General features: G+C 40.4%; 1 protein-coding gene across 1 annotated transcript in view; it reads left to right on the top strand.

Annotated features, from left to right (window-relative positions):
• The window catches only part of kcnh5b (potassium voltage-gated channel, subfamily H (eag-related), member 5b), a 142,526-nt gene that overhangs the window by 91,188 nt on the left and 28,360 nt on the right, over positions 1 to 22,978 (top strand). Inside the window, exons 11-12 of the mRNA XM_034112246.2 lie at positions 4,237 to 4,429; positions 15,976 to 16,172. Of these exons, the coding sequence (XP_033968137.1) occupies positions 4,237 to 4,429; positions 15,976 to 16,172 (390 nt within the window). The remainder of the gene's footprint in view (positions 1 to 4,236; positions 4,430 to 15,975; positions 16,173 to 22,978) is intronic.

The raw sequence follows: 22,978 nt of genomic DNA, 5'->3' as shown, positions 1-22,978 counted from the left end.
GCTAACCCTGTTAGCTTTAAGTGGCATATTCCCATACCCAGACTTCCTGTCCACACACTGCAGTCATTTAAAGAAAGCTGTCCTTAACGGCAAAGTGAAGGCATAGCTTTCACCTGTTGAACATTTTGACCAAAAATAAGTGGATTTTTCAAAAGAAGTGGATCTGATTTTCAGCAAAAAGTTATTTTTACCTTTGTCAAGAAATAACTTTCACTGAAACATTTTCACTGAAATAAAATGTGTGCAAAGTAAAATGTGAGAGCTAAAGAAGATTGAGCCTAAATCTGTGATGCTTGTTGATTTGCCAAGTTTTTTTTTAAGTTAGTTCATCTCTACATGACATGATACATTGGCCGATTTCTTAAAGTTTAAGTGAGAAAAAGTTCTTATAAGTTCTCTCCCAGTACTTATAGATATTGTGGTGATATTATTTGTTTCTCCTTACATAATTAATATCAGTCTGATTGCTGGTGGAACATTTCAGAATTCATGACTGAAAACCTGAAAATAATTGAGCAAAGATATGTGAATTTTTTTGGTGGAAAACTCACTCAGGTCTTCCCACTTTTTAACAGTAATTAGATATTTTGCAAAGAAGAGTGAGACAAAATTGTAGCAAAATGTAAATATAGTGCTTATTAAGCAGCCATAGTTTATTAAATCAGTTTCTACCAAAAAAGAATGACCTAAGAAATATGCCAAAAAATCCGTTAAAATTAGAGCCCGAATAATAATAGAGATTTTACTTGTATTGTCTTTGACTCCAGACCAAATTATGAAAAAGATTATGAAAATTAGATATTTTGCAGAGAAGCGTGTGAGAGAATAAGAGAGAATTCAAGCAAAAATGCAAATGTGGTGCTTGTTTAGCAGTAAGTCTTCTAATTGATTTATGTAAGTTAAAGGTGACATGTCATGCTTTTCCGGTTATTACCCGTCCCCTTGTGTGTTATGAAGGATTTTATGCATGTAAACGGTCTGCAGAGTCAAAACCCTCAAAGTACACCCTGTAGCGAGTAAAACTCTAACACAGAGAAGAACTCCCCAAAACGCCTCGTTGGTGAAACGTCATCATCCATTTGATTCTTCCGGGTACATCATGATGTCATGTTGTAACCGGAACGAAATGGACCAATCCGTGGAGCCATTACGTTAAGTCCGCGGAGCCGTTACGTTAAGCCCCCGCTGATTGGTCCAAATTGACCAATCCACGGACTTCCTCACACACACACGCAGCTCAGCTGATGTCTCCTCCGGGCCGCTGCTGATAACAGACAGTTGGGATCGCGGTCAGACCCATTCTCAGGGTGCGAACTGGAGGGGAGCAGGGGGAGTTATAGCTCCCCTAGTGGTGACATGAGCTCCCCTGGGAACATGGTTTGTGAAATTTGGGGGGAGCTCTCTAAAATACTGATATGATGACCAAATAAATTCCATTTTGGGCATGTTTTTTTTTCAAAGGTGTAAAATAAGTGAAATAAAATTATATTTAGAGTTTATGATTCATGAAAAAAGTGTCGCCTGCTTGCACGCTGCCCGCAGCTCCACCCACTACCCACTCACTTACAAGCTCGTTTAGTTGGCACTGCATGTTTACCAGGCATTGTTGCTGCTGCTGACATGTCGAAAAGAAAAAAACAACTTACCTTGGGCTATTTCTTTAAAAAGACGGCCAAACAACCTAATCAAGAAGACCAACCGAATGTAGCTGGTGGTAGCACATCGTACGTTGTGACTGCTGCTACAACAGAACCGAGAGAGGAGGGAGCTAACGTCAGTGCTAGTGCTAACTTGACAGCTAACGTTAACTTGGGGGCTGAAGAGACACAAGAAGACGAGCCAAGAGAAGCTAACTTGATGACTACAACTATCATAGTAGAGGTTGAAGGAGATGTGGAAGAAGATGATGATGCCACCCCACCTGTTCTTCCTCTTCCTCCCTGCCTGCTGCTCGAGATGGGGGGGGCGAAGTTGCTGCGGTGGTCCCGCGGCCGCCGGCTGGCTGGACCAGCCAACAGTGGAGTGAATGGATCACATTTTTGAGACATTTTAAATTGATTTAATTAAACAGTCAAACGTTACATTGGTGGTCCGTGGATTACTTATTATCAAGTTGATTGAAGTTTGCGTAGCCCATACATGCTCGGGAAATCTGTTGACATGAACATGTAAATGTAGACCTGTGACACCACCCCGTGTGCAACAGATTTTCTCTTTATAATAGGCCTATGTCTGTGCTGTTGCTATTAATGCGCGGATCAGCATTTACCCCCCCCGCAAAAAAAAAAATCGCGGCTCCCCCGGAGACCGTGGTATAGTTCGCACACTGCCCATTCTCACAGCGTTTATCAACCTTTTTCTTCTCAATATCAAGCCACACTTATTGTTTTTACTTCGGCTGAGACTTTGTGTGTGCTCAGGGTGAGTTTGGCTGTGTTTCGCTGTGTATCGCTAAACAAGGAAATCACACCTCCACGGAGCTCAGCGCGATTCACAACGTGAAACAATCGGACGTTGTGAATCACCCCGAGCACACACAAAGTCTCAGCCGAAGTAAAAACAATAAGTGTGGCTTGATATTGAGAAGAAAAAGGTTGATAAACGCTGTGAGAATGGGTCTGCAGAGAGAATTTCGCCGCGATCGCAACTGTCTGTTATCAGCAGCAGCCCGGAGGAGAGATCAGCTGAGCTGCTTGTGTGTGAGGAAGTCTGTGGATTGGTCAATCGGAGCACACTGGGCTCACAGGGAGGGGGGCAAGAGCTCCAACGAGCCGTTTAGTGGAGAGAGTGAATACACGTAGTTTACAGAGATGCTGTATGCGAAACAATGTGAGTATTTTTGTGAGTATTTTTCTATTGTAATATCCCTCAACAATGGTATTATGATCAGTAGAAAGGACCATGACATGTGACCTTTAAGTTAAGTACCCAACTCTGATTAAAAAATAAAGAACCCTAACAATAGGATAATAATTTGGTTAAAAAAAGAAAGAAATGTAGGTCCAAATTTCATATAAAGATGTTGTCTTTGTATCCTGACTAAATTAATATCACTGTGCACGCTGGTTGAAAATGGTCAGACTTGACTTGACGTAACTTTAAATGTTGAAACAGCTGCAAATGGTGCTCCTTCCAAAAAAAAAAAAATAGTCCTACAAAACATCTCTTTCTTTTAAATCTAAAGCAGAAAATGGTGTCTGAACCCGGTGTCTGCAGTAGTAGCACAATGACGCATTCAAGTTGTTTTGGCCTCTTATTGTTCTGCAATGTAGGACTCCTGAAAGAGAGCCTGCTGCCCCAGCTAAAACAAAGTCCTGAATAAAGACGGGGAGGTTGAGGTGTATAAGGCCACAGTTTTTGAGGGATTATTTCCTCATGGAGTCTTACATTTCTTCCTGAGAGCTTCAGGTAATTGACAGGAAGCACTGATACGAAAACACTGAACTCATCCCGGTGAAATGAGAAGCAAACCAAATGAAGACTCAACTGTTGCAGTGATGGATTATCTCACTGTGTAGAGGCCGTGTTTCATTTTGCACACATAAATAGATCCCAGAAAAAGCCTATTCCTGCAGAAAGAAAGCACTTTTAGATTGTAGAGAGGAAGACCTGCATGTTGCCTGATGTGTTCGAAAGGCTGCAGGATTTATTTTATTAACAGTTTGAAATGACAGCATACTTCAGCCTAAAACAGTCTTTTCATAATGATGATTTTGTTATTGGGAGAAGCTAATAATAGTAATATTGAAGTTTGTCAAATGGGTGTCGCTAAAAAAAGGTTATGCTGCACTCACAACAAAAAACATGGAATCCCCAATTGAATAATGTTTTTTTCTTCTGTAGACCTTGAATGTTAAGAGAACAATGTATGACTAATTGACTATGTTACCTGTATTGTTAAGAAAACAAAAATGTACATTGTTCCCTATGTTTAGACAGTAACGCTTCAAAATATTCAAAACGACTATTAGAATGGCCATAATGAGGTCAATAAAAACACTTTGCAAATGTCATAAAAGAAAATGGCGTCAAGTTCAAATAATTACAAATTTAGAGTTGTCAAATTGAAGTTACCTACCTATTTAATCTGATTCTGCAGCTAAATGAACTCTTATTTCACTCTTCTCCAGAAAAAAGAGTCTTAGAAATGTAGCTGTGATCATGTGGGGAGAGTTTGACTGCTCTAGCAACAGCTTTTAAAGAAAAGACAATAAAGTATTAATATCCTTCTTTCAGGTGTTCAATGAACATCCAGCGTTCCGGCTGGCCAGCGACGGCTGCCTGCGCTCGCTGGCGGTGGAGTTTCAGACCACACACTGCGCCCCGGGGGATCTGATCTTCCACGCCGGGGAAAGCGTGGACACCCTGTGCTTCGTGGTGTCGGGGTCACTGGAGGTCATCCAGGACGACGAGGTCATCGCCATCTTAGGTATGTGGACATTTACTATATGTATTTACTGAAGGAGAGAAAGTATTGTGTTTTGGAATGAGGTTGAGAGTCAAACTCCTAGTTATGTGTGTGTACTGTAATATTTATGAAGAGGGATGATAAGAGTCTAACAGGGATGATATCAGGGACACTTCTTTTTACTGAGAAAGTCACATTGCTGCAGCATTCAGCGTATTGCGCAGTGTCGTAACCATCCGCAGGCCTCCAGTGAGCGTTTACTGACAGCGAATAACAAGAATCAAAGATTATCACAGCAGAGAGCGAGTGTGTGTGTTGTTGAGATGTTTGGTGTGTAGGGCTGTTGAGGTAGGTGCTTACCAACGACAAAAATAAGTCAGTCTGACAGTCTCTGCTGTTGTGAAATTTGCTTATTAATGTTCTGGCTTATGAGACAATCATCCTAAAAACAACATTCAAGTGTATTTCCTCCAAGAAGGGGCATTAACCAGAAGGGGCATTAACCAGAAGGGGCATTAACCAGAAGGGGCATTAACCAGAGTCCTGGTTTAAAAACAGGCTCTCTAAAATACCTCTTAAAGGAAAACAACTGTTCTTTTTTTCCCAGCTCTTTCTATTTGTTCTACCAGTTATAATATGTTTCCCTTGAGCACAGCAACATCCCTTGTCAATACAGAACAACCTTCAGAAAGTGGCAAACAAAACTTACTTTGTTCTGCAGGCATTTGATTTTCAAAAATGTGTTAATGCATGTTTAATCTTAAAAGATGTCATTTTTTTCTACCTTGAAAACATCATTTTTACAGCATGTTAACTGTTTACTTATGTAATGAAATGAAATGAAATATCAGTTTCAGTTCATATTTGTCAATGTCTTTTTATTATAAGCCATATTATCTATAATAAACTGCATTATTATGGTAGGTAGTGGTGCAGGAAGATACCTGTACTGCTGCCGATCTGTAATGCTAGTTTCTGGCAAGATAGTAATCCGTTACGTACGAGCTATAGATCCTCTGCATCAGATAGTGAGAATCAGCTGCAGCTACAATTTATAAAATGTGAATATGGACTATAATACAGAGAAATGGGAAAAAATATAATAAAATGGAAAGTGAGAGAAGCCAATACAATTATCACAACAGAAAATAAATCTTGTTTGGAAGGGCCAGAATTGTATAAAGGGTTACACAGAATTATGAGACAACATATAGGAATAACCCTCTGATTATCTTGGCTCTTCTCTCCGTTGTGTCATCAGGTGTCGATTGAGGCAGCAGTCAGAGGTTCATAGAGAGAATATTAGACGTTTGATGAATTGCTTCATCACACTGAAGACATTAATCAATACATTGTGAGCCAGTTGTCGTCAGGAGATCATGTTGCTCTGGAGAGATAGAAAGGGTCAAATCATTATTCTTTTTTAAACTTGTCTGCTGTTGTTTGCCATTTATTTCGTATTTATTTCTTCCCGATCTGCACCTCACATTTTGAATGAATTGGTCTTCAGGCCTTTTAATGGCTAAGCATCAATTTCACACACTTCCTGCAGGAAGGTGAGGAAGCTCTTCCAGTCTCCTGTTGAGCAGCTACTTCCAGACACTGTTTACCAAATCGGAGGCACACATAGTTTCTTTATTCAAACATTCCACACATGCATATAAGGAATTCGCGCCAGATTTTATTTGAGATTGTAGAAAAAGCTTTTGTGTTGTGAAAAAACTCTTGAAGCATGGCTAATTACAGCTGCAATGAGAGATTTTATACATTCATGAGGGCAATAACTCCTTTATCTTCTGTAAAAATGCTTGTATATACAAGTTGTCAATTTTCACATTTGTTTTGTAACTATGTTCTCCTAACAGACAGTGACTTAATGAACAGCTGAGCACAGAAGGGAGAGAATCCTTGTATCGAAACACACAAGGCTCAGTGCAGATGATGAAGGCAGAAGCAAAAGGAGGGAAGTCGATGGCTTTGGATGACTAGAAGGATGGATTGAGAGGTGACTAGCAAGGGAAGGACAGGATTAAGGAAGCATGAATAATGGAAGCAAGAGAGGAGGAGTTTAACTGTTGGCCACACGATAAAAGAAAGATTGGAAAATTGGTATTGGAGGTAGAAGAGGGAAAACAGAAGAGAACGATTAGAAGGATATAGGAAAAGCTTCAGAGAATGTGAGGGATACACAAAGGGTGGGGGGCAAAGCAGGTAAATTAGAAGGAGCATGGAGGAAAAAGAGGAAGATGAAGGGAGTGTTGGTCGTGGTTTTAAAGCCACTGATTTCCCCTGGCTGCGGAGTGCGGCTTCTCCGTCACGCTGTACTACACTCTGCTCTCATTAGTGTCCAATGATACAGCACACACACACACACACACACACACACACACACACACACACACACACACACACACACACACACACACACACACACACACACACACACACACACACACACACACACACACACACACACACACACACACACACACCACACACACACACACACACACACACACACACACACACACACACACACACACACACACACACACACACACACACACACACACACACACACACACACACACCCCACACCACATACACTCGTGCAGCAAAGGTACTGTCGGAGTGTAGGTTTTATTATTTTGAAACAATTTCCCAAATTGGGATCAATAAAGTACCATCTCATCTTATCTTATTACTGCTGTTTAATGTCTCTTTGCAGAGGCTCTGGAAATGAGTTTTCTCTGGGGGGGGGGGGGGCCGGGCAATAAAGTCTCTAAATACACAAGCTCATGACATCTCGTACACAAAGTGCACATACGAGTGCACATGAGCACACATCCATGAACACAATACTTTCCCCAAAGTAACAAGGCTGTGGCGGTCCCCTGTAAATACTCACAAATAATGACTCTCATTTCCCATCATCCGCCAGGCTTACTATCCCAAGCCACTTATTCAGGACAATCTGTGGGAGGCAGCCGGGATGGGAGAAGATCTCAGTGTCACTAATGTAGCAGACAAAGTTTGTCTTGACAAAAAAGCTTAAGAGGCTTGAAAGCAGTCCAGTAATGCTTCGGACACACAGCAGCCAATTACAGCTGACTGATTTGTATTTAAGGAATCTTGACTGACAGCTAGAAGAAACAACGTATAACTTGTGTTAAAAAATGTTTTGTTAAAAAGTCCCTGGGAATGGATATGGACATCAAATATAACAATAAGCATATAGCATATTCATTTAAATATTACAAACTATGTGTGTATGTCGCCTGAAAAGGATCATTTATTTGTTTACAATATACGTGATGTATAGCAGCTAAGCACATTTTATTTGTCAAACTTAACGACTGTCATATGTGAGACGTATTGGAAAGTATTAGTGGGTTGCATTTGGGGATTACTTTTGTACTTTTTACACACCCTCAGCGCTGTAGCCTGAATTATCTATTGATGGTTTAGAGAAAATCATCTCACACACTTTGGTTGTTTTGCCAAAATGATGAGCTGATGAATTTTCTTAATCCATTATTCATGCTTGGTTATAAGAAGGAGATTTGAGTCTGGCCTTCTATTCACACTGCAATATGTTCAGACCCAGAATGCAATGCTTCAGCGGTGAACAGTAGGAGGTCAGCCTGCATATACTGCACTACTCTGGCTGCATCACAAGATCTTATATTGAGAATCTGCGGGGCTGCGTGGAATACATAGAGGAGGAATGTTATAAGAGGTTAAAGGGAGGATGATTAAAGGCATCAGAGGGATAACATGTCCTAATGCATCGCTGCTTTTTTAACCATCTTAAGTGAAACTCACAATTATACTATTGAACAGAAAATACCTTTTTTGACAACATTATATCCCAAGCATGATGTACCCTCTACATTTCAGGATAAGAGCTTTGGAAAGAAGCTAGCGATACTTCAACGCATTAACACTTACAGTCAGTAATGGAGGCTTGATTCAGGAAGCTTTCTGTTGGGAAAATACTGAATGTACTCTTCCAATATCAGAGTAGCACTTGATAACAAAGGCCCTACGTAGCTGTGTGCATGACAAGATGTATGATTAGCTGGAAGAGCATCAAGCCACACTGTTTTAGGCATATGATAGCTATGTGACAACGATTATCATGATGATTCAGCCTGTGACGTGGGTCTTAGCTAATCTAAACAAAACATTGTATACTGCCTTGAACCGGTATTCCTGCATCTTGTGACTGTGTCTTGTATATAAGCATGTGAAGGACACTGTTTAGGAACTAGTTGTATGCTCTGTATGTGATGACTACTTTCATTCTTGCAAGGATAATAAATACATGTATCCTGATATTGAAGCTCAAGCCGGTGACGAGTGATATTTTTATAACACACACAATCATTGTTGGGTTGTGCAAATGAAGCCTGAGCACAAACCATCTCGTATTTATGTAGATGGACCCCAGATGCATTGTCTAGGCATTCTTTGTCTCGAAATTGTTTTAAATTTGACTGCATTTTTTAAATGTATTTAAAGGTGGTTGCTTTCATGCTAAACGGCAAAAAGATATTCCCTTAAAGTTGAGTCTTGTCTGGAGAAAGTGTCTCTTTTGTCTTTGAATGAATATTTAAGATGTCATTGTGTTTTTATTCATGCAGTTAGTTTGGAACAACTGGGGAATAAGTACACTTTGTATTTTAGTTGTTTTATGGAACAATTTGCTTTACAGCAATTTAAGAAAAATGTACCTCATCTAAAATAACTCCTGGTGCTTGGATGATAATAAAGGTAGTTGAGTTTTAGGAGGGAAGCCTGTCTTTGTAGTTATTGTTTATTTTGTTCAAACTGCAACCAACTGCCTTATACATCTACAGAATGTGCATGACTCAAACTGTATCTTTGTAAAGGCACAAGTCGTTTCCACAGAAGCTCATATAAGAAATATGTTTATTTATCCCGAGGGAAACACTACCCATATGTTGCAAAAAATTGGAGCAGCTGCATAATTAATACATCAGTTATCTTAATGAATGGTCTCATTTGCACAAGTGGTTATGATTAATATCACACTGATCATGTTAGGACTTTTAGACACAAGTTCCTCTTGTGGGGAACAGAATGAAGTCATTTAAAGGGGACCTATCATGCAAAAAGCACTTTTGGATGTCTTTTATACATAAATATGTGTCCCCGGTGTGTCGGGGAACTCACAAAGTGTCAGAAAATAAAACCCTCTCTCTCTGCTTTATTGCCTAAAAATAGCATGATAGGTCCACTTTAACTTACTTGATACTTTTTTCTACAATGAACGTATTGAGTATAATTATTCATCGTCTAAAACTGGAACAATTTAAACAATGTCAGAAATATTGCATCATAACTATTTATCTGTAGCAGGAACAACATCTGGGCTGAGTCTGGAAGAACCTTAATTGTTTAAGAGTGTGTTAAATGCTAAAAGTTTTAATACAATAATGACCATGAATGCTGCTGTTGGGGATCAGTGTCACAGCAGCTGATTGACTGTCTGCACCCACTCAGGTTTCAGAGATAATGGCCTGAGTGTGGCACGGAGGCATCAGCACACCGGCTCAGAGAATCAGCCGAGATTGCTTGCCCGATGCGCGGTGAGCTGCAATGCGAGATAAAGCAATGCGAGGGTCCACTCCCTGCCCTCCTGCCCACAGGCAATTTCTTTTTCTGCTGATGGTGGACACAACCACAAGCAGCATTCAGTGCCAGCTACACATTTGTCACGATGTTAGCTGCGAGTTGATCCTCATGTTGACAAATATATGTCCTCCTGAGTTAATTTTAAAGAGGACATATTCTGCTCATGTTCATAATTGTATTGTGTGCCTCTACTGCAGTGGTTCTCAAACTTTTTCTGTCAGGCCCCCCCTTTGGAGAAAAACAAGTCGGGCCCCCCCCCAACACAAGTCAGGCTCAGTGGCGGCGCGAGAGATTTATTTTGGGGGTGCTGTGGGGTAGCTTGACGTTTCATAGAGGTGTTAGGGTTTCCCATTAATGTACCGGGCGCTACAGTGGAATTTTCTACAGCAACAATCCCCACGCATATACACAATGTACCCGCGACTGTTACAATGAAGGCTCGATATCAGCTCACGGCATAAGCAGGGGTAAAGTGCTATTTTTGTAGGTGGTGTATGGACCTGACATAGGGGGGTCCGGGGGCAAGCTCCCCCAGGAAGATTTTTAAATATTGAAGTTAAAAGCATCAATCTGGTGCACTTTGAGAGCAAAATGAAGAGTTCTATGGATACATCTCTCAACACCCATTTGAAACAGAACTGTGAACAGATTTACTTTTTCTTTATGGATATTTTACAAATCACTCCCTTTTAAACTTTATTCTTTTTTTAATGTCATATAGTATTTCATACCTGTTTTTAATTTATTCTCTTATTTTTTATAACTATAATGATCATATAAATGTGTGCCTCGGAAATAATTGTTTACATTAATGGTGACCAAAACGTTTGAGACCCACTGAGATAACACTGAGAGAGTCCTTTAGCTCACTGAGTCTCTCAGTCTGACAGGAGAGGACTCTCGGACCTTGTTGTTGAAAAAACTCCTTATATCTGTTAGCGTAGCTCGCTAGCACCAGAAGCTAACAACAACGATCTCCGGTACCGGTGCGCTCTCTCTCTCGCTCGCGCACGCACACAAAATGGCTCGTTCCACTCACACACAGAGCTTTAATGAAACACAGAGACCCAGACGTAATAGTACTGTATCATATTATTTTCGAATCAATAATTTCAAAATATGATTTTTTTTTTTAATAACCATTTTTTCTCCTGGTCTCTCGCGCCCCACCCCCCCTGTCATGCCTCTGCGCCCTCCTGGGGGGGGCGCGCCCCCCACTTTGAGAACCACTGCTCTACTGGGACATGTCACCATGCTTTAATGTTCAGAAAGCTCTTTATTTTTCTCATACTGCCTGTGCTGCAGCACCTCTGTGAAGCCGACAATTGAGCGGTCCGACCAAGCAAGGAGGCAGAGGCACAAATGCAAGCAGAAGCCATCAGTCCACAGTGACGAATATGCAAAGCCCGAAGCCATCAGTCCACAGTGACGAAGTTACCTTCGTCACAACCTTTTTTCACCCTCCGTCTGAAACCAGGGCCCAGTCTGCTTTGATTGGTTAGCTGATCGGCTCTGTTGTCATAGGCCGCAGAAAGCTTACACACCTTCCGGCGCAGACTGAAAACTCATCTCTTTCGACTCCACTTCGAGCGATAGAATGACTAACAAAGAACTGCTAACAGAGCACTTATATACTAATAAAGGACTGGCTTAGCCAGTTGAGCAGCACTTGAAACGATTGGCTCTTTGAAACCTGATGTTCTTATATGATTCTGTTTTCCTCAAGGTTGTGTCTTCCTGGTCGAATGTACTTATTGTAAGTCGCTTTGGATAAAAGCGTCAGCTAAATGCAATGTAATAAAAATGTAATGTAATGTAATAGGTCAACCGTTTATAGTCCTGTTTCTTAGCCGATGGCGTACAATGTGTTGATTCGCAGGCCAATAGAAGAGCGAGTGTAACGGAAGTAAACAAAGGAGTCCAATGAAGGCGTTTCAGGAAGGGGGCAGAGTTTTTGGAAGGATCTTTTAGACTTACAGTTTATGAATAATCACAGAGGTAGAAGATTATAGACCTCATGTCCCCCTTCTTTATTAAATTGGTTTGTTTCAAACTATATAGAAACATCTGATCTAGTATCACATTAGACTGCCCATACTGTATGTTGTTAAAACTACACAAGGGACTACACTGCGTAGTGGAATAATTTACATCTGCTGTTTTATCTGCATCTGCATGGGCTCATGACGTATACAGTATCAGAAACATGTGAAATAATATGTATAACATATATGAGTGAAAAGGACATTGTGTGCTCATGCAAACAATATCTCTTGCATGCTGGATATCTCTATACATTAACTACTTTCCCATGTTTATATGGAAGAACAGGTATGCTTGAAAGTAGAAGCACGTTTAAGTAAAGAAGTTAAGCCTTAATTTTCTGAACCAAGGCAATAAACCAAATATACACCTTAAATATACTAGCTACAGTAGTACATATGCTACTGTAGTACGTAACAGAGTGTACAAGGGCATTTCTGTACTTCACTATCCCTGTAAGCAGTCTTGCAGAATATTATGAGCAATGATGTTGGTTGTGGGTGAGTAATAGCAGCATTACAAAGCCTGTTGACAGGAGTCACGTCACCAATATATCCATCTCCACCCACCCTATAGTAACAGTCGTCATTGTGACTTTGAACCCTGTTGTAAGTGTCACACTGCACACACTTTCCATCGCCCCCCTGGCCCCTTGTGACCGCGTCTGCATCGACACGGATAATTAGCGAGGAGCTGCAGATCTCTGGGGAGCTCATTCCAGATGAGTCAATGTTGGATGTTTCGGAGAGAAAATGGCCCTCGGGGTGCGCGGAGGAAGGACTGTCGGGATCATACTCGCAGTGACACACACATACGTCTATTACTCAGGGTGTTGTGACAGCTCCCGGACAATGTGGACTCGTTTTTGTCACATCGCATCTTGGACAGCTCAGAGAAATGCTGAGTGGATGGCTGTGGCAGGTTCGACACAGATTTGAAATGTGATTAGTCCGCATTTCACTTTTCTTTCCTGCTGTTACTGCATTTCATATTCTGTTTGCTACTGAACAAAAAGTTTGGGAACACTTTCTATGGCAGCCATGTCTAATACATACCATTTATATTTGTGTGTATTAATGTGTTATATTTGATTAATACAGTAGTAGGCTACTGTATTATTATAGCTGAGTAATATATAAATATTCATAAGAACAATCCTAACACAACTTAGTATTTTAAAACGACAAAACATTTCCAGTATCCTAGTACCTCATTGTTGCTTGATATTTATTTTTGCAAGTATCATCGTGTGTATCATAATTCTAATTGTTGTAATAAATAAAAAATGTATGATGCATTATAATCACTATACAAATACAAAAATATTATTTGTTTTTGACTTATACTTCCATATTCTATATACATGAATTTAAATTAAAAAAACGCCCCAACATATTTATTTTACTTGTTTAAAATACATCTAAATCAAAACAGATTTAGCGATAGATCAAAGCTTAGTGTAGGGAGTTGTAATAGGCATAATAAATGCATTATACAGGATAATCATTTCCTGTAAGTAGTCATTGTTTATTTTAAAAGTTCAAGGATTAGTTTATTTTTCACAGCTTTTGATGACATATGACACATCTGAGGCTGCGTGTAATTATGATTCCTCTTCCCCTCATTATTGTAGGGACAACATTGGCGTTGCCCAGGAGACGCTAACGGTACGTCCACACAGCAGCTTTTCAAAAATATTGAAAATCTTGGAGCTGGGCGTGTCTGACAGCTTGGGGATTTTTTGCGAGCAATGCGACCAACAACCAATCACATGAATCTCCCGCCCCCGACATACAAAGCAAAAAAACCCTGGGGATTTTATGCGAGCAATATATATATATATATAAAATCCCCAAACAGGCGAAAACCTACCAGTTTCACCCACTGTCTCTGCCACCTCCCTCCATGCCTGGTTCCTCCGGTTTGTATCCCATTAATAGTTCTGGTCGTAAAGATCCGGGTGATTTGCTACCGTAATTTCTCGTTTGGAATATGAGGAAATTAACTGCGGTCTGGCTCTCCCTGCTTACACGTGGTTTGATTGGCTAGCGCTTCTACTGTCAGATTTGCATAAACGTGTTTGATTGGCTGGCGCTTCCAGCTCAGCTTCAAAAGTTGAATATTGCTCAACTTTGGAATCCTGGAAATCCTGGACATCCTGGAAATCTTCGCTTCGCTCCCCCACAATGCAGTTCGGCGAAAAGCGAGGCAAAGTGACGTCATCCCCATTCAAAGTCAATGGGCAGAGAAGCGTTGGAAGCGGTGGAAGATTCTTCTGAAGCTGCTGTGTGGACGTACCGTAACAAGTGTAAACACACCCGGTCATCTGCTGCGGCTGATTAGCATGAAGAATTTATGCTGGCAGTTGATAAGTCAAGGGTCCAGGTGGCTGCGGTTGGGTTGAAGCCAATGAGGGGAAAGTAAATACATTTAAGAAGGATCAGTGCTACAAGCTGCACTACATTTCAGTTCATTTTTGCAAGAAAATAACAACTTCCTTTTGCTAAAGATTTGTTATCTTCACCATAACAACCAGCATGTGAAGCACACACTTGTTTGATCGAAGGGAAGAAAGTGCAAACATAACTTTAAATGTCAAGTTGAGAAGGAAAGGTTTTAATTGTCAATTTTTATCCTCGGTCTCTTTGAAATATATTACACTTTTTGATCACAGCATTCACTAACAGTCTATTCAACATCAATTTGCTCCGAGTCCTAAAAGAGTATTTTCATTTTCTTATTTTCTCTTTTTAATTCCACTCTGATTATGTAGGATTGTTAATTATAGGAATTACTGTACCTGTTATTCTTGGTATCAGGTACATGTGCATAGTGGAATCAGCAGCTCTGGTTGCTAAGCACCTGGTCAGGTAAAACTGTTGCCATGGACATAAAAAGAAAGTAGGTGTGCTCTACTGTATGTAGAGAGGGAAATGGTTTATGGTCAAAGTCATGGAGAAACTCTGGAGGGAATTTTGGGATGTTAAGCCTTTGCAGACCATTCACTTGCACACAAACCTAAATAACACACTACAGGAAAGGGGAAATCCCTTAAAGCAAAAATAGGACACTTTAATTTCCCCTGAAATGTCTTCTGTCGCCCTTATTCATAAAACTCTAACAATACACAACAAGTTGACAATCAATATGATCTGATGAACAGAGGATGTCACTCCTTTTTTCCTTCCACAAAAGCCCCCTAAAAGATATATTTGATTTGTTTTCTCAGACTTTCTCTCTCAATTAGCACATCTCAGCCAATGTACCGTCACTTCTCCTGTTTAATGTTGTCCTGTGTGGTCTTATAGCTGTCACAATACATGAGAACTAACATGTCGTTAAGGTTTAAAAATACGGTTTTCAAAATATATATTTTTAAAGTGTTGCTCAGAGAGCTATCGCTAGACACAATGACAGAGGGAATTTGACAGGCCTTATATCCACTAACCCTGAAATCCAACTGCAATTATTTGTATTTTGTTCTGCCTTTTAGTTGATATCTGTGTCTGTGTTATTTTTCTTGAGTAAGCCATTGATAGTTTGGAAAGTTTTTTGGAAATTCCTAAAACTTTAAAAAAAGATATCTCTTAAACTGTTGCATAAGAAAAAGAAAAAGCATCACAATTGAATTACCTGAATATGTTATAATTCAGTATTTATCCTAAAAAATCCATATAATTTTTTTTTACATTTTTTGTCAATTGACTAATAGATTAATTGAAGCATCAAGTCGGCTTCACATACCGTATTACATCTACAGTATTACAGATTTTGCTTATTAAATGGAATGCCCTTGTGAGTTTTGAGGTGTCATCTTTTGTACACATTTGATGTATCACTATTGAAAACTCTTTTGTTTGCAGGTAAAGGCGACGTGTTTGGAGACGTCTTCTGGAAGGAAACCAACCTGGCCCACGCGTGCGCTAACGTCCGAGCGCTAACGTACTGCGACCTCCACGTCATCAGGAGGGAAGCCTTGCTCAAAGTGCTGGAGTTTTACACCGCCTTCGCAAACTCCTTCTCCCGCAACCTCATCCTCACCTGCAACCTGCGCAAGAGGGTAAGTTACCTTGCCCTGTAGACACACACACACACACACACACACACACACACACACACACACACACACACACACACACACACACACACACACACACACACACACACACACACACACACACACACACACACACACACACACACACACACACACACACACACACACACACACACACACACACACACACACACACACACACACACACACACACACTATATACACATGTCTTGAATTTACCGGTTTTTAATCAATTGTACCAGCTAAAAAACGGTAATTACCGGCTAACGGAAACCCTGATCTGTGTATGTAGGCACCATGAATATTAATAGGTATTGTCATGGTTTACATTGTGGTAATGGTAAATGTAAAATTATAATTTGTTACAGTGTGATTGCAATGGTTTAGATACATTTGGACATAATGTGGGTTGCACTGATAGGGAGAGGGAGAGGGTCGCAGTGTTTTTTGTTGACCGCAACTTTGTCTAGGATTTTCTATGCTATGATAACTGATTTGTTCAACAATCAACACATAATGGATTTCAGAATGTTAGAAAAGGCAAGAAGGCCCGACCTCGGCTCCTTGGTCATCCTGACACTAGGCCATGCGGTCATGCACAGTTCTTATCTCATCTCTCAATGGCTGTATTGTTACTACTACATTGTTCAGTCTGACATTGCCTTTTTGTAAGATGTTTTCGGTGTGGTAGGATTTGATTTTGACTCAAGCCAACTGCTAAGGACTCACTTGTAAAGCTGCTCTCAATATAATTTCAGTCTACGCGTCTCCTGCGTTAGCCATGATACCGGTCATTCATATTGGGAATTTGTACAGAAAAAATAAAGTGTCCCATGTACAGTATGTAAAGTACATTACTTTCTGCCTTCAATCCCTGAATAAAATGTATTTTACATTCTACGGTAAGTACATTAATTGTCACATCTAACCAGAGGGTCATTATTAATAATTTGTTGTGTTTACCTCCCCCATTTTTCTATCGTCAAAAAGATAAACTTGATTTCTAATTTCCCACTTTTCCATTTCATTGACAAGATCTTTCCACGTTTTTTGAAGTTATCATCTTTTAACCAATTCCTGATGGAAAATCTTAAAGGAAGTTCAAGGATTGTGGTGTGGAAACACATGAAAAGGGAACTGGCTTTTTAATTTATCATCAATATTTGTCCTTACCTAGCTTCATGAGATCAGTAGTACAGGCTTAAGCACACACTCACACTTTCAGGAGCCAGATATCTGACCTGACTTTTCCTCATATTTTCATCCTCTCTCTTTTCTCTCATGACAAGTCTGACGTTGTTTACCTGACCTTGTGCTGTTTTTATACTTCATTTTCTCTCCACCTCAATAGGTTTTTCTCTCAGTGTGCCTCAAACACAATAAATTATACATGCAATACCGGCTGCCTCATTATGTCCTGTGCCCTTTGCCGCTGCTCACCGACGTAGCAGGCAGTCTCTTTGCTGTGTGTGCGTGTGTGTGTGTGTGTGTGTGTGTGTGTGTGTGTGTGTGTGTGTGTGTGTGTGTGTGTGTGTGTGTGTGTGGACTAGCATTACTATACTTGTGGGGACCTAAATCTGTTTACATAGTCACGTGTGGGGACTCGCCTCCCTTATGGGGACAAATTGGAGGTCCCCATAAGGGGAATCATTAATTTTAGGGTGAAGACTTGGTTAGGTTTAGGGTTAGGGTTAGGGGTAGGTGTGTGTGTGTGTTCATAAGTATGACTTATTTATCGGGTTATTTTCCCTATCTGGCTCTACATACATTTGACCGTATTCATGCATACCCAATTGTACATATTTTTTCACTTTCCTACTTTTTTTCCTCACTTTTGAATTTAAATTATAAACAAGTATAACCCTGTGACTATTGACTATAATATTGTTTATGCATGAATAATGTGTCTGAGCATGGGTAAACATGTTTACATCCAACTCTTTCTATGGTTAATATAATGCTAACTTGCCCATAACAGTCAAAGTTATGCTTAAAGAATAAATATAAATGTGTCAAATGTGGAAACCCTTTTTGTTTAACTAATGTCTTATGATAGATTCCAACTTTTTAAGTGCCCGCCATATCCTGTGACCTATTGACTCCAAATCCATACCAGATATGTATCTATACTGACCAATTAAGACACAGCTCTTTTTATCGAATTTTAGATATTCTTGTTGAAAAGTCTAATTAACTTTGATTAGCTTTCTTGCCATGTGACCCACTGACTCCTCAACTATACCAGATAGTATTAATACACTGGAAAATAAGGACAGGCCTGTTTGTTTTGGCGTTCAGTGCTTCTTCTATTCAATAATAATATTGTAATTCACTTTCAGCTGTTTTTAATGAGTTTTATATGAAAACAGTTAAAAAACAATTGCAATTGCAAATCAATCTGCAGTTGAAAAGACTAATGTATTAACACAACCTTATATATATATTGTAACCATACCAATACAGTAATTGTTCCTTTCAAAGGAAAAGGAAACCATGAAACCCTTTAAAAAGCTTTATCAAGTTGTAATTCTACATTCTGCCTCATTACAGGTGTCTGTAAAGAAGAGAGAAACAACTGAAACAGTCATTGTAAAGTTTTTGAATTACTCCTACTGTCTTATGGATCAAGTTGTCTCTTTGTTTGTTTTTGTTCCTTCATTTTTGTGAGACTAAGTTGTGGTTGACTGGCCTCCTCACCCACTGAGAACATTTTTAGTTTGAGAAAGTATTCTAGGAAAACAATGATGCTCAATTAGAAAGGACAGGATGCTTATTTGCATTATGTCCCCAGCGTGCGATTGAAGCTCATTACACAGCAGCAGTTCATTCGAAATCTGCTAAGTGAAGCATCAAAATGAGTCAAAAAAGTAAAACTATATGACAAGATAACCGTTCTTGTTCTAAACACAACAGCCCTCAGCATGAGTCAGCAGCTCCACCTGCTTTTACAGAATATGCCTTGAATCGCACATTTCAACACTCATAGCTTTTCCGGGAAGAAGTATAATAGACTCACATCGTTGGAAAACAATTGAATTAATTGTTAAGGTGGACCCTTTCCTTGCTGTGTGCAGCTGGAATCTGACCCCTGGTGTAAACACAGAACAGGAATAGCGATGTGGGCAGAGCTCGTCCTCCTCTCCTCAGTTAGCTCTTTTGTTCCTGGGATGCGTGACAGCTGCTGCGGCGCCGCTGTGATGAAGATAAACAGTTTCTGGCGGGAGCTCAGACGTGGGCTGTCAGATTCTGAGGAGACCCGAATGTGTGTAAGCTGTTACACGCCCCGTCACTCATGCAATAATATCTGGTACCAATCTGCCTTCATAAGCATTTTCCTTTCTCTCTCCAGCCTCTCTTTCACTCTGTCCTGCTCTGACTTCTTCTCGTGGGAAAAAGCTTGATGTATTTTAAAAGAGTGTTTTATAATAATACCTCTTGTCAAATACTTTTGCAGACCATTTACATGCATATAACACGCTACAGAAAATGGAACCCCCAAAAGGGCCTCTATAAAGACATTTGTATCTACACCTGTCCCTCGTGTAGACGCTTGTACCTGTCAGTTTGTACAAATATACACACTTGGATGTAATTGAATGTTGAAGCAGGTAGATTAGAGTTGGTTATGTCAATCACAGCAGTCCTGTTCATTCAGCCAGCGGCTCGATCCAGCCGAGTCATCACAGAGAAGTCGGCTGTTTAAACCTCAACAGACGCGTTAGGATGCAAAAAGGCTGGGAAGCAAAGCCAGATGATAAATACTTGGTGATATTTACGGGTGCTCAAATGCTTTAAGTTATTGGCCTTTTAGAGTTCTTGAGGGGTCTGTTCTGTCCACGATCACTTGAAATACAGAGACTCTAAACCAAAAGTGCTTCAGGCTTTAAAACTGTCTGTGGTGTAACTCAGTGTGTTGTTAATCATTGAATGTTTACCTGTTTGCAATTTGATGTCACAGTCACTGACTTGTTTTAAATCTAAATGCAAATTAAATCACAAACGATAAAAATATGTAACTACCAAAAACAAGTTTGGTACTTGAGCCGCTCTACCTGTCAGTCTCTCTCATCCGTCCATCTGTATCCTAAAAGAGTTACAACCAGAACAGGATTTGTATTGGCCATTAGTGGCAGTGAGTCCATTTTATAGACTTGATTTCCCAGAGTTCTTAAAAATAGACAGATTTAAACACACACTCATTGGACAAAACGGTCTGAAGGTGCAGCTCTGGTTGTCCTTGTTTAACTACTCCAGAGCTTTGAAGATTGGTTTAGTCTCTAAATCTAATGCATCTCAAATAACAGAGACATAATGTGTTACAGGGGAAATAAGCGTAGGCTTTATATATCAAAGCAAAGGCAACATATTTATTGAGATAAGTAGTTAATTGATCACAAGATGCATCTGCGTCAGTGTAATTGAAGCGTACATTTTTTATCCCAAACAATATTTCATCTTCAATAAAGAATATATTTGCAGGATAGGATTGGTTTCTTCTTCTTTTAGAGACAAGGTGGTAAAGACTTTTTAGAGATCTTTTTTCTGGAGTTGTCTCTGAGTATGACGGAAGTTTGAAAACTGACTTTATTTCAGATCTGCAGTGTCTCATGGAAAAGACGCCACAGTTTTTATACCTGAGATTCTTGTTTTACATTCTTGCTACAACAGAATAAAGTAGTGAAAATAGATTTGTACATGGTCCTAAAGGGAGTAGACATTAGGCCCTCACCTCCATGAGCATCACGCCTTTTAGTTTTAGCCAGAGACCTAAATAGAGAGAATGATGAGATGAAACAGCGCAGTGTGAGGCAGCAGGCGGTGTTTCAAACCTCCAGTCACCAGAGCTCCTATTACGTCCTGTGAACGAGCGCCTCTTCTCTTTACTGCTTCCCCAAGGCTGTTTAACGCCTCTCCACCTTTCTAAAAGAGATATATTACACTTAGAAAAAACGGCAGTTCTGCTGTTTTCCTGTTGTTGCTGTCTGCAGGACTTGTTAACGCAGCAGCTCTCTCTGTGTGTGAGCAGGAATCTCCTCTTCTCACCAGGGAGGCGCTAATGACTATTTATCACCGTCAGAATCACTTTACTTCAGTAAACAAGCAGAAATGTGTCTGTAATTTTGGCGCAGAGGAGTATTACGAGTTCCCATCAGTGTTTAAGGTACAATAAACATGAATAATGAACTATTATTTATTATTGATCCCTAAAGAAGAGAAAGATACATGTTGTTAGTCACTTTGGATAAAAGTGGCAGCTAGATAAATGTAATACAAAAAACAGAACAAAGGAATGAAAGTATCAAACAAAAAAACTGTGTTATAGGATGTTGTGCATGTAAATGGTCTGTAGAGGCTAAAATCCCAAAGTTTCTCTCCCATAAGCCCCCACCCTCCCTGCCTGAAACACCTCCATTGGACTCCTTTGTTTACTTCTGTACCATAGTGACATCACTATTGCGGCTTTCACACCAGCGATTTTCCCTTTCTAGCTCCGAGCAGGAGCTTTTCTGGTTCAGCTCCGGTTTCCCTTTTCTGCTCCCGCTCTGTTCACACCGCCCAGAGCTGCCGCTGCTGCGTCATGACGTCACCGTTTACGTGCCTGCTTCATAAAATCCAAACCGCGCGGAAATCCCTCACATCGACAACAACAACAACAATGGCCGATTGTATTGAAGCGCTGTTCGCTTTGGTTATCATCTTACGAAACGAAATGGAAGGCATCGGACGACTTTACAAGGGACGACTTTACTAGGGACGACTTTACTTGGAACTTTACAAACATCACATGCGAAATGCAAGACTTCTTTGTGGTCTTCAGCATCTACTTCAACGACGAATCTGCCCCTTCCCCCGCCTCGACGTAAGAGAGACGTAAGCGACGCCGCCTCTTAGCTCCGAAACTCTTGCCTCTAGACCGACAATTTTTTGGAGCTGGAAGTGAACCGGATTCCGGAGCTAAGAGGCGGAGCCTCTGCGGTGTGAACAGGGAAAAACTGTACTTTTCAGGCTCCAGCTCCGAGCCGGAGCTGTAAACGCGTTGGTGTGAAAGGGGCATATGTAGCACTCACGCTTCTATTGGCTAGCACTTCAAGACATTGTATTTGATAGGCTAAGGGGTGGGACATCTCTCAGCTGATGACCAATCACAACTCCTGTCTGGTTTCAGACAGAGGGTGAAAAGAGGTGCTGCAACGGGCAGTATGAGAAAAATAAAGACCTTTTTGAACATTAAAGCAAGCATAAATGTCACAGTAAAGGCACAAAATACAAATATGAACAATAACATTAGCATTATATGTTTTCTCTAAATCCCTAAACAGTTTCTGCTTGGTGTAGTCATATTTTCTGACAATCTGTTTTGCCAAAAGAGAGAAACTGCAGACAAACGGATCTGAATCCACACCATGAGGAACTGGTGTAGTTGACTTGCTATTCATCCTTGTTTTGCAGAGTTTTAGAGACCTAAATAAACAAGTAAACAGGCGTGTTGCTGTGCTTTTTGGACGAGGAGGAGCTGTTAAGTGTCTGCTGGGAGGCTTCACATGCTGCACTGGGTTTTTGGGACAGCTTGTGCGCTGGGAGCGATAGACTTCAGGGCTGAAGCTGCAGACTGGGAGGCTTTTAGCAGCGCTGTTGGATTATTCATGTGACGGACAATAAAGGCGGTGTGATGGAGGGCTTGTGTGTGTACCTTCTCTAAAGTAATACTTCCTATTGTGCATTGAAGCAGTCACTGGGCAGAAGCTTTTGTGTTTGTTTGTGTGAGTGTTGTAGACAAATGTGTATAC

Source organism: Pseudochaenichthys georgianus, chromosome 22 (assembly GCF_902827115.2).
Source record: "Pseudochaenichthys georgianus chromosome 22, fPseGeo1.2, whole genome shotgun sequence".
In the NCBI taxonomy this organism is placed as follows: Eukaryota; Metazoa; Chordata; class Actinopteri; order Perciformes; family Channichthyidae; genus Pseudochaenichthys; species Pseudochaenichthys georgianus.
This window is presented reverse-complemented; position numbering and strand designations above follow the sequence as displayed.